The sequence below is a fragment of the Chionomys nivalis genome, chromosome 23, assembly GCF_950005125.1.
Source record: "Chionomys nivalis chromosome 23, mChiNiv1.1, whole genome shotgun sequence".
Lineage (NCBI taxonomy): Eukaryota > Metazoa > Chordata > Mammalia > Rodentia > Cricetidae > Chionomys > Chionomys nivalis.
Genome location: NC_080108.1, coordinates 18,393,732 through 18,406,669, shown reverse-complemented (window position 1 = coordinate 18,406,669; position 12,938 = coordinate 18,393,732). Strand labels below are relative to the sequence as shown.

The window sequence follows — 12,938 nt, the reverse complement described above, 5'->3', positions numbered from 1 at the left end:
CCCTTTTAAAAATCAACTATTTGGGGCTGGAGAGATGCTTCAGTGGTTAAGAGCACTGGCTGCTCTTCCAGAGGACCTGGGTTCAATTCCCAGCAGCCACATGGCAGCTCACAGCTGTCTGTAACTCCAGTTCCAGGAGATCTGACACCCTCACACAGATATACATGCAGGCCAAACAACATGAATATAAAATACAAATAAATAAATAAATTGTTACAAATCTACTGTTCAACATTTGAGGTTGGGTAGTGTCTATGTGCATGTGTGGACGAATGTACGTGTGCTCACACACAACTAAAATTCTACTGTGCTCTACAAGCTGAATGACTTCCCAGCGTCTCAAAGCATTTTTCGCTTTGAGATATACTGATTGTATATCTCAACCTCCTTTGATTTTTTAGGTCATGTCTAATGGAGCTCTAATCATTTTAAGTGGCATTATAGCTAAACATAAATGTATGAGACAAGTTTTAATGGCCCAGAGATAATTCTTTTTTGTTTGGCTAGTTTTGTCGTCTTGGTTGATGTTATTTTATTTCTCGTTGACAATTTTTCTTATTTCTCCATATACACACTTTCTCACTCTTTTCAGATTTGCTCTCAAAGCTCACAGACCCTGCATCCACCTCCTGAGCACACTCACGTCCATTTGTTCACATGTCATCTCCAGATGATTTTGATTACAGTCATGGATTTGGATAGTTATGGCAGAGGCCATCTGGGCTTCGAATATGTGTACCATCTCAGAAACATTTGCTAATGCTTTCTCCAAAGTCAAGGTCTAGAAACACACAGGCACATGCTAGTACAGACCCCTGGCGTTGTTAAGTCATTTCTGTGTTCATGAAGACCTTCTTACCTTACGATATATATTAAGAAACAAGAGCTGTTTTCTCTCCAGGACTGTATCACAGGTAGTAGCATACAATAGACCAAAAATATGTACTTATTTGTTGAATTGATGAGTTTGGTGGCTAGACAGAGCTTGAACTCCTGAGGGCCATAAGTATTTTTCATCTTGAATGAAAAACTGACTCACAGTAAATTCTCAAAAGCTGCATGCTTCCTGGGCTCTACATGGTCACTAAATTTAGAGAGTAGATTTGTTTTCAGGATATTTGGGGACTGAGATGAGCCATTAGCTATATTATGATGAATCTCTTCTATTCCACACCATGTGTGTCCATCCTCTCTAACTGCATAGAATCCTCTGTGCCACAAGCTCTGATAGTTAGGGCTTGGATCTCACAGTGCCACTCTGCTAAATGACTTGCAAGCTGCTCCTCTACCCTTCAGAATCCATCTGGGCTTCACCCCATGATTCTCAGCTGCCCACGGAAAAGCTGTGGGTATTGCTCAAGGCCCTCAGTTATCCAAAGTACATGGGCACTCAGCCACTAACTTTTAGTATAAGAGAAGCTGGAAGCAGAGGTCATTGGGTTCTGGGAAGACACATGAAGAAGGAAGGATGGAAGAGACCTCTGGCTTATCCCCTTCCAAAATGTATTGTTATTTGAATAGGGAACATGGTTTACTGGAAGAATAGTCTGTCATTCAAGAAATCAAGATATGGGAATCAAAGAAAGAGCTAGATATCAAACGGATTTGAATAGGAAAGCAAGCTCTAATACTAGCTATGTAAGTCTGACCCAATCAATTAACTACTTTATTTCTATAAGACAATAATGCCTTAATGGCAAATGACTATAAAATTATAATTTCACAGGATTCCATGGCATATTTAAAATGTCTAACGGTGACAGACTTTCTCTCTCTCTTTATATATAAATATATGTATGTTGTATTATGTATATGTGTGTATACCTACATATATAAGAAGATAGTACATATGTATATTTTTTTCCTTTCACATATTTGAGGTCACAGGGAAATGACCTGGGAAGTTTCTACTTACCAAGCATTCCTTTCTTGGAGCTGGACAAACACATGTCTTTCTCCGCACTGGGCAGGGCAAAGCTCACCACGAACACTTCCACTCCATCAGCCATTAAGGCCAAACCCAAGACAAAAAAGAGGGTCCACTGGAAACGCCCATGGCCACACTCATCAATGATGGTCTCATATTGGTGGGCCAGCTGCTCCTCATCTTCCATCCTCTCGGCCATCAGGTCTGCCTGGCCCCGAAGGCCATCTGCCCTGGAGGACGCCATCTTAGTCTGTTTGGACTTGACATCGTCTGGATGAGGGATGCCCTGGTACTCTCCCTCATAGATCTCGTCCTCCTCATCATGGCCTTCTGTCACGTCACTCTGGGCATCTTCTTCCGGGTTTGACTCGTTGCCCCGATAGTAGCCATCGCTGGGGGCATAGCCCTCATAGTTGTCCCGGTACCTGTAGCCATCCATTCTTTGGTTCTGGAACTGTCTGATAGCTTCTGAAGCTATATCTTTTGCTCTGTGGTAAACGCTGGGGCTATCTCAATGACCATCATCTATGATATGGTTGCAATGGAGGGTACGTCCGTGTGAAGTCTTCGATGAAAGTTGCACCTCCCTTGTTTCTTTCTCAAATCAAGCAGATTCATACAGAGACGACCTAAGTGGACTTTTGCACTCAGTGTGTATTAATTGTCTTTGGAAAGTTTCAAACCCTGCCCTGTTCTTCCCCTGTGACCCAGAGGCTTGTGCTGAGAGGTGCTGATTAAAAACAGGACCAGCTGCTTTCTTTGACAGGGTGGGGGCAGCACTTGGCAGCTCACTGACTGTGGTAATTTGTCCTTCTACTGAAGGTGATGCCCTGGGAATAGAGACAGAAAAGGGGATAGTTACAGAAGGCTCAGATTCTGACATGATCTCTGAATTAAGTGAATGTATTTACTAATATCCGTATTTTGTGCGTTAGGTAAAGTAGATCTTAGACATTTGAATTCACATAAGCTAAATGAGGATTGAATCAGTGAGGCAGGTGAAGGGAAACCCTGGGCAGAGAGCCCTTTGAGCTCCCAAGAACCAGCTAAAGGTCAAAGGTAAGATCTTACACAGACACACAATAAAAAGTAGCCAAGGGGTTTCCAGCACAAGACAATTTTGTGTTATGGGTTTCCTTTGAACTTGTCAAGCTTTTGGCATCAATGGAAGTATTCTACAGGCCAATTTCCATTGTTAAAATGAATGCTTTTCCAACTTCATTATCAAGTAACCAGAAATGCAAAGCATGGAATATCTAGAAATGCAGAGCCCAGAAATAGCCTAGAGAGCTTTCTCGGAGGCCCATCTTGCTTTGGAGATCAGCACTGTGGCTCAAGGACCACTCTGACCTTGTACTTGGCTCAATGTCAAGAACACAGAGTCTGACACCCAGAGCCATGCTTCCTGGATTTCTGTGAAACACGACTCCAATGCACCACAAGCATGAACATATACACCACTTTCCAAGCACCAGTGCTCTCTTGTGTAAATCAAGGACAACAGTACTTGATGCATAAGAATATATTTCAAATAACCCGCCCGAATGTCAATATCATATCAGTCAATATTATTTTCCTAGTCCCAGCTCTGAAAAACCATGAACCAGTATTGTCTATGGCCAAGGGGCTGTCTTATAACCCAGTTCTAATCACTGCATCACTCTGTTGAGTCCAACATCCAAGATTCTTCTAGAATCTCAAGTCTCCCAATATTTGAGGCATCGTCGAATGATGCTTACCATCATCTTCCCAAATGTGGCCTGAAAATGAGCTACATCCTGATCCTGAGCACTATAGGAGGTAGGGAAGAGTGAAAAAAGAAAGGGGGGAGAAGGGGAGGGAAAGAGGAGAGAGTAGGGGGAGCAGGAACATTTCATCTAGTGGACAAAGCAAGTGTGACTCAGAGGAAGTTAGAAACAGCGAGGCTATCACAAAGCTAGAATTCACTGCAAGGACCACAGGTCTCTGGAGGCTGTGTCCTAAATACTGTCCTGGGTGAACGGCTCATTAGATCAGATGGGAACTTTGAAAATGCAGTCTCCAGAGCTCGCAGAAGGGCCTATTGAACATGAGAAATCGGAACGTTTGCACAGCTCCCCAAGTAGGCCCGAGGTCCCACCTGAGTAAGCAGGCCCTCAGCAGTACAGGCTAGACCCCTCTCTCAGGCATTCTCCACACCACCTGTGCCCAGGAGTCAGATTTTCTGGGAAAGATATTTAGACTTCTTTCCATAGGAGCTGACAGAAAGCTGTTCCTCAGTTCAGGCCAACTACCAACAAATTCAGAGTCATCAACCCCTACCAGCCCCCCTCCGCACGTCCTCTTCCACGTTCAACAGATGTCATCTCACAATGGATTACGCTCACGTGCCCTTGCCACAGCTGGTAGACTCTTACCCTGCCCACAGCCCATCTCTGGGCCCTCTGCCCCACACATGCCACCTGGATTTCTGCACCTTCAGCCTTGGGGAAGACTCCGGCTCTGGGAATCATCTAACCCCGATGAGACAAGGCATGCTTTCCTGGAATCATGACAGGAAACACTGACTCCCAAACACAGAGTGAGTGAGAACCACCCAGGTGGCTCATTAGAAATGGAATCCTAGGCCCTGTCCCTCAGAAGACGCTAAACTGTGGTGTGGGAATCAGGCCTGGACATTTTTCCTCAGTACTGCTACCAGCCCAGGGGACCTGGAGCAATAGCACTAAAGGACCCAGCAAGGAATACTTAACAGAATGACTCTCACTCCACCCTGGCAGAATTTTCACCGTCTCCAGTAAATAAACTTCTATTGGGCCAGGCTGGCTTGGATCCTGTCAGATGAATAGTCTAAATCGGTTTTCATTGCATGTGTTTAGGAACCCTAGGAGGACAATACATCACACATAAACAGCAGGGCCCTCTGCAGCATGCTGTCACAAGGAGAAAGCGTGCCAACTGCCTAAGAGCTGCTGGGTTAGTTCTATTCTAGAGGCCCCGCAAAAATGTCACGAGCCAGAAACGAAAGGTTTTCGATTCTGAAAGCATATGTGGGAAATAGCACTTTGGGTAAAGATTCTGGAACCTTCTCTGTGGAAAGAAACAGGTCTTCGTCAAAACTAACCCCACTCATCCGAGCTGGCTAAAAGAAGTGCTGTAAATGTCTAGTCCAGGCAAGCAAAGAGGCTTCAGTGTCAAGCATTTTTGTTTTATTTTGTTTTTTGGTATTTCCTCAAGCTTCAATCTCATTGACAAATGCCAAGCTCTTTTGTTTATTTATTTTTTTAATTTATTTTTTATTTACTCTTGCAACATAACGTTTTCTAGAGAGCAGGCCAATTAGTCATTTGCAACAACAAGGGTTAAATTATCACAAAAGCTAAATTGAAACCCAACCCTCAGGATCTCAGAGCATGATCTCAGGAAGATCAGAGTCTGAGACTGGGGGGATTGGGGAGACAGATCAGTGGGTTAGTGCTTGGTGCACAGGCATGAGGTGGCGTGTTCAGATACCCAAGCTCGTGGGTGTCAGAAAACAGGAGGCTTGTTGGACTTGCTGGCCTTCAGCCTACCTGAAAATTAAACTGACGTGTGAGCTCCAACAAAATAAGGAGGAGAAAAAGATGCCCACTGACTTGTTTTTAGGCTCAGCATTCACACACACACACACACACACACACACACACAGCAAGGTTTTACAGAAGTGATAGAACAGGACTTTCCAGTGAGTCTAAAACAATTGTGATCTTATGAACAAAGCAAACCTGGACGTGGAGACAGATGGGTTAGAGGGAAGATGGTGTGGACATTCACCAACAATGTCATCTATATACTGCAGCAGCCTGAGGCCAGCAGTTGTGAGATGGGCTGGGAACGGTCTCCTTCATGACTCTTGGAAAGAACCGAGCTGCTGGTATCTTGACTCAGCACTTCTAAGAGCCTCTGGGACGTGGCAGATCTCTTTGATTTGCTCCACAAAATCTGTACTATCTGTTACTGTGAGCCTTTGGAAGAACACAGTCGACAAGCTTATCAACAAAACAGCAATGGAAAGAGGCCATTGGCTAAGCACCAAATGGATCACTTCCCATGATTCCTCATCTATGCTCAGGGCCAAGAATGGGATGAGATTCTCTGTGCTGTGGGTGGAGAGACAGAGGGCTGGGAGGGTAAAAGGATGCGCCGAGTGAACACAGAAAAGCAGTACCAGGAACTACGTGTGGCGCTGAGTTTAAACAGAATGTAGGGGTCATGCAGAAAGAAAGAAACTGGAACCCAAGGAGGCAAGTTAAGGCCCCCCACCCAGGCGGCAGCAGAACTAATCTTGATGAAGAACAGGATCCTATCCCCACACTTGAGTTTTTCTGCCCACCCTCGCCATGCATTTCCCAGTGTCTTTGGTGCTTAAGGTTCTGTGTAAATGTTCATAAATCAACTCCATTCTCAAGGAGCTGAGCCATTATGAGAAAGTCAAGTTAAAATAATACAGATCATCCCTCGGCAATGACACTGACACTGGTTAATCTTGATCGCCAACTTGGCTGGATTTAGGATCTCTTCGGAGAGATTTCCCTGGGAATGTCTAAGGGTGTTTCAAGACAGATTCAACTGAGGAGAGGTGGCACCATCCCATGAACTGGAGTCCCAGACAGACTCAAACACCATGTGCTCTACTCCGTGACTACAGATGAGATGTGACCAGCTGCCTCCCATGCCCACCGTCAAAACTTTCCCCATCATGATGGACTGGCACCATCAACCTGTGAACACAAATAACCCTTCCTTCCCTGTTTTTGGTGGGGATTTTGCCACAGCAATGAGCGAAGTAACAGATACACAATCTTAATTATTTATCAATCACATATTTTCATTTATTGAACACTCGTCTTACAGCTTTGCACCAGCTCCTGGGCTAAGTTTAATCATGTCTTTACGTGTTTTACATCTTCTGACCAGCATCAGAGCCCCCATGAGGCACTCCCATAATGACATCATTTACAGAGAACAAGACTGGGCATGAAGAAGCAAGACAAGTGACCAAGAGGGGAATGAGAAGGTTCTCTAAGGGGATTCAGAGGAAGGAGGGCCACTGCGCCTTAGGATCTGCGGAGATAGCATCCTAGAGGTAAGGAAACATCCAAAGGCAGAGGGGCTCAGAGAAGCGTGGGTACCACAAGGGAGGCACCAGAAGCTGGAGAGCAAGGCCTAGAAGTAAGACTAGCTCGTCCAGTTTTGGACACCTTTAATCCCAGTAGCCACACTAGCTTGCCATAGAAACCAGGCGGTAGGGGTGCATGCCTTTAATGCCAGAACTAGAGAGGATTATAAAACAGGAGGAGACAGCTCTCAGTCTCATTCTGAGGTTTCCTGAAGGTAGAATCACCATTTTTGCACTGAAGTCAAAGTAAGAGCCAGTGGCTGGCTGCTTTGCTTTTCTGGTCTTCAGGTTGAAACCCAAATTCTGTTTTTATTAATCATGCTTCAAATCTGTACATCTCTATAAGGCTGTGTCTTACCAGTAAGGTTCTGGAGTCTTTCTCCTTCAGTTGCTACATGGTATCTGCCTCACTCTGCCTTCTTTCTCTCTGCATTCAATTTAGTTTTCCTGCCTACCTATATTCTGCCCTGCCATAGGCCAAAGCAACTTCTTTATTAACCAATGGTAATAAAACGTATTCACAGCATATAGAGGGGAATCCCACATCAAAAGACAACTCTGTCAGAGATATTTGCGTAAAATAATATCTACAAATTTATATAATCCTATGGATATTATTGGCCTAATATATGAATTCATGATTTTCCTAATATTTTTACTAATGTTTCCTATATTCTTTTTTCTAAATGAAAGTTCTTCAGAGGCATAGTGTTTAAATATTGCCATACTATTTAACTATATAAATATTTTAAGGTTGGTCTTGCCCCCATTTAGCATATGACTTACTTCAATATTTATTCATATAAACAATGCTATAATTAACATTCTTCATCTGTTGTTATCCTAGTTTTCCATTTTAAAAGCAAGAGACATTCTCTAACTTCAAACCAAGTCTGGCTTTGTTTTAACAGATTTAGTATTATTTTAAAGTATTTGTCTTAATTTCTCAAGAAAAAAAAACCGGAGGGTTTGTCTGGTCTTCCTTAACTCCACTTGTTTCTCATAGTTTGGAATCCAGCTTTCTGTTCTAATACAGCGGAACTGAATTGGGTGGTTCAGCTAAGAAGGGAGAAGTACCCTTAAGATTGTAACACTAATGAACTAACATGGTCTTGAGTGGGGCAAATCCGGAAGTACTGCATAGATAGATGGCATTTCATTTATGTGTTCATGGGCACATGGGCCTTTGTGCTATTCACACTTTGGAGCTGAGGTAGATGCTACTGCTGTGAACACTTGCGTACAAGTCTTTGTGTAAGCATATGCCTATATGGGTCTTAGGTACATTTTCTGATTGGAATTGCTAGGGTTTTGGTAAACATATGTTTAATATTGTAAGACCCTGGCAAACCATTTTCCAAAGTGCCTGAGCCCTCGCCCACTCTCCCCAGCAGTTTCCAATGGTTCTGATCCATCACCTCCTAATCCACACTACTGTCATCTGTTTGTTGATTACAGTTATAATAGTGGGTGTGTAGCAGTGTCTTGTTGTTGTGCTAAGTAGGGTTTTGTTCAGTACTTACAGCTTTCAATTTGACAGGGTGTCTGTGAATCACCCAAAGAGAATCGTGAATAAAGGATCCAGTGTTTACCAAACCTATTTGCTCTTAGAACCTTTGCATCTCTCTTCAAAGGATATGTTCAAGGCCTAATCCTGTTCAGAGTTCTGGGAATAATTACATCATTTGATTAGTATTGTTTTTTAACCTCATTCTGAACAAGGGTCTATGGCACAATGATTCTGAACCAAGCAGCTCGAGGAGGCTAACACTGTAACCTTTAAAGAAAGTCAGCAAACAGATCGGTACTAAGAGGTTTGTAAACCAGTAGTTTCTCTGTTCTTGGTTCCCTGACTCAGCCCAGGTGTGTCCAGATTTCACAGAGAGGAAGCTGGGATGCTGGTTACATGTTAAGTCCCAATGCACAGATAATAATCATCACAGTGTACGGATGATAGTAAGATGAGATTTGTATTGTTCTACCTGTGCATGTTGGGAGTCATGGTGCCTGAGGTTTGTGGATAGCTCACCGAATCCTCATGGCGACTTTATAAGGGGTGCTGTTAACAGATGAGGAGCCTGTGTCGGTACTAAGAGGCTATGAGTAGCTTCTACATAGGTAGCAAGAGACAGCAGAATCAGAATTTGAATCTGGGTCTCCCAGACATCAGGGTGTTTCAAATATATCCTACTACCCTGCTAAAGAGGCAAAGAGGAAGACCTTTCATTTGTCCTATTGTCCTTCTGGCTCGAGACAAATATGACATTCTAGTTCCTGAGTTGTTATGAGAGTTGAGTTGACATTTCACAAAACTTGGTTTGGTGCCTATGACCAAGAAGGAACTCAACAACAACCAGAGAAGCCATTGTGTAAATACACACAGAGGGAAAGGCCTTGCTCGTATGCATTGTGTATGCCTCAAAGCATACTGGTTCAAGAATCTTCAGAGGCATCAGCTCAGCTCTTCCAGCCGCCTGTTATCTTTCTAACCATCCTTTCTAGTGAAATGGGAACACGCCTCAAGCTCAGAACCTTTAAAAGGGATGCTTTCAGGAGGCATCAGGATATTATAATGTTTTCTTCAGTTTTGTTTTTATGATTTATGGCATTGCCTGCTGCTAAATGGAAAGATCCTGGCAACCAACAATAGATCAGGAAACATTGACTACACATGGAAGTCTACCGACTGCTGCTGGGAAGGCCAGCTTGCGGCAGCACCTTGTCCCCAATCTAACGGAAGGTTCCATCTCTTCTCTACCATTCTGCTTTCCCTTGCAAGGTTATCCAATGAAGAACATCTTCTGTCAGTCACAACCGAAGACACCCCTGGGTGATCACGCAGGAGCATTCGCACCCTAAGCGAACCCAACTCAGGTGACGTCAAACTGTCAGGTGGAGGGATCCCCATTTGGCCAGTGAGTGCAGCAGGGGGACATTTAGGAAGATGGCTACAGGAACATGTGGACGCAAAGACAGAAACAGATTGTGAAAGATGGACACAACTCTTAAGAACTCGAGAGAAAGCATCAGTTTCTTGACACCGCAAAGCCTGAGCAGAGAAGCCGGTACAGGGAAGCTTTGGAGCTGGACAGGGGAGGAAGGGAGCAGATTTGGAAGTATCAGAAACTGCTCCTGTTTCTTTTGAGAGATAACTCTTCTTTAGAAATGAAAGTAGAAGCTATTACCGTGGAAGCCTCTACTACTGGACATAAAGGCTGGCGGGACGCAACATAAGCTCCCCTAAGAAATCACTGATTATGGTTGGTCATATTTCCAGAAAGCATCAATATCCTGGAGAAAGGAAGAGATATTATAACCTTCTGGGCATTTCAGATATGTTTTTTTTTCTCTTCCCAAAATAGAGATGGTTGAAAAATAATTCTACAGGTAGAAAGCTTGTCTCAAAAACAGAGAACAAATAGCTTAAACCAATAAGCCAATAATGAAATCACAGCTGACCTTGGAGATGGCATTGACCATTGCAAAAAGAAGAGTTCAATGATTCTCTCCTTGTATGGCTGGCAGGTTTTGCCTGATGACACTATCAGCTTCTACATTGTGTCGCCAAGCCTAAGGCCTAGGGCCAAGCACTTTATACCATTCTATTGGCATGGCTCTACCACATCTCTTATGCCAATCATCCTAACACTGCCAGGCCCTTCATCCTCCAAACAGCTGGGAAATTTCCCTTAGTCACTTCCTAAGACTTGATGTGACCTCAAGTTATCCTGCACTGAGCAATGCACACCCAAGTTCTCAACTTCACTTTCCCCTTTCTGGCAGCTCCTCCCAAGGCAAATGGCCACACGTGGTTCTCATTGTTGCTCTCATCATCTGTTCTGTCAATCTTGGGAGTCACAAAGAGGTCCTGCATCAGGTGCTGGGAACACCCAGGAGAATCTAACAAGCTCCCACTGTCCTGTCCCTTGTAAGACAGTAGATATAACTAAACATAAAATCAGCACCCTGTCTGCAAGGATAAGGAATTCTTACCACACATAAGACGTTATCATCTGGATCACTGGAGGTTTTGGAAGAATGTCAAGAATAAAAAGAGCTGCCAATGAACCTAGAAGATTATTGCTCCAACAGGGGCAACAGCTTGGAAATTGGAATCACAATGGGTCGAGGGGAGCTAGAGAAGTGGCTCGGTGTTTAAAAGGAGCTGAACACCCAAGTTGGATTGCCAGCACCCACATGGTGGTTTGCAATCATCTAGAACACCAGTCCTGAGGGATCTGATGCCCTCTTCTGGACTCCTCGAGCACTGCAAGCACATAATGCACAGATAGACGTGTAGATGAAATACCCGCAGACATAGAATATAAATAAAGGGAAAAAGTTTTAAAGGCTCAAGGAACTATATGTGTGTGTGTGTGTGTATAACTATATATATATATATATATATATATATATATATATATAAACTTTATAACTATAACTTTATGGATTTGAGTTGAAGGAAGCCTGGGAGACTGCTAAAGATATCAAGATGAATTTTGGACTTTTCTTCACACACACACACATACAAAGGAAAGCCACAAGACCCACTTCATGTGTCTTAACCTGCCTCTGCATTCATATACTTTTCCTTCTGGAAATGACCTACCTTTGGCTGCAAACTAGCCCTGCCTTGTCTAGTCCTGGAGACACATCATCCTTTTAGGACTGCCTAAAGTGGGTACCTTGTACATCTCAGACACTCTAAGTCACCACTCCCTGATGGTTACGGTTCCCTGGCTTCAGTCAGTTAGCTATTGTTCTCACAGAGTTAGTCTGTGACTCTCTGGGTCTTTGGAAACCTCCTTACTTTTCTCAATGGGGAAATTATAAACAGAACCCTCACAGCTGATCTTGAAGCCTCATCTATTTCCCTGAAATGATTTTTTAACTCATTTCAATACATCACAGTCCCTACCTCCATCTCTTAATCATCCCAAATCACTAAGCCCTGAGTGATATTGGCCCTGTGATACTCCTCTGCCCAGACATACTCACCCCACTCCAGTGTACTACTTCTGTGAAATTAGTCCCTCTGTCTGTCTGTCTCTCCATCCCTACCCCTAATTCAGCCTTGGCAATGTATAAACTTCATAATTAGAACAGGCTCAAACATTGCCGGGAATGCAAACACATATAGCACTAGAGCCTAGCATTTTGTGCTATTCTGGGCTCTACTCCAAATGCTAGAGATACAGAGAAAGACAACAAAGGAAGAAGGTGTTAATGAGCCTATAGTCCATGTCTGGGACTAATACACAATCTCACGTAATGCTCCCAGAGACTGGACAAGGACCTTTGTGAGCTCAGAGACCCAAAAGATGTTGCCAGGGTTACAAACATGGAGAAAGGCAGAGTAGTTTCCATCCCAGGTTTATATCTTTTATCAGTCGAATCTGAAGGGTCATGTTTTGAACCACTGGTCTCCAGCTAGTGGCACTATTTGGGGAGGGTTCTGGGCATCTTGGAGAGGTGGGACACAGCTGTCAGAAGTTAGTCACTAGGAGTAGGTCTTTGAAGATTATATTTGGCTGGTTCTCTCTCTCTCTCTCTCTCTCTCTCTCTCCCTCCTTCCCTCCCTCCCTCCCCTCTTCATTTCTCTTCCTCTCCCTCTCCTCTCTCCCTCCCTCCTCTTCCTTTTCATTTCTCTTCCTCTCCCTCTCCTTCTCTCTCTCTCTCTCCTTATTGATGAACAGTAATATGATCCACTCTGCCACACACCCCAGCCACAGTGGTTTGAGCCGCTCCACTACCTCCCTCCATCCTGATGGGCAGAACCCTCTCATGCCATAAACTACAGTAAGCCATTCTTCCCTTGAGCTATTTCTATCAGGTACTATGATAACAGAGATGCAGAGACAACTAATGAAATAC

At 43.8% G+C, this 12,938-nt stretch overlaps 1 protein-coding gene across 4 annotated transcripts in view; it reads right to left on the bottom strand.

Annotated features, from left to right (window-relative positions):
* Sv2b (synaptic vesicle glycoprotein 2B) overlaps nucleotides 1–12,938 on the bottom strand; it is a 149,892-nt gene that overhangs the window by 61,522 nt on the left and 75,432 nt on the right. For all 4 annotated transcript variants that reach the window (XM_057756057.1, XM_057756056.1, XM_057756058.1 and 1 more), the window contains exon 2: nucleotides 1,916–2,757. In XM_057756057.1, coding sequence (XP_057612040.1) covers nucleotides 1,916–2,366 — 451 coding nt within the window. In that variant the 5' untranslated portion in view covers nucleotides 2,367–2,757. The remainder of the gene's footprint in view (nucleotides 1–1,915; nucleotides 2,758–12,938) is intronic.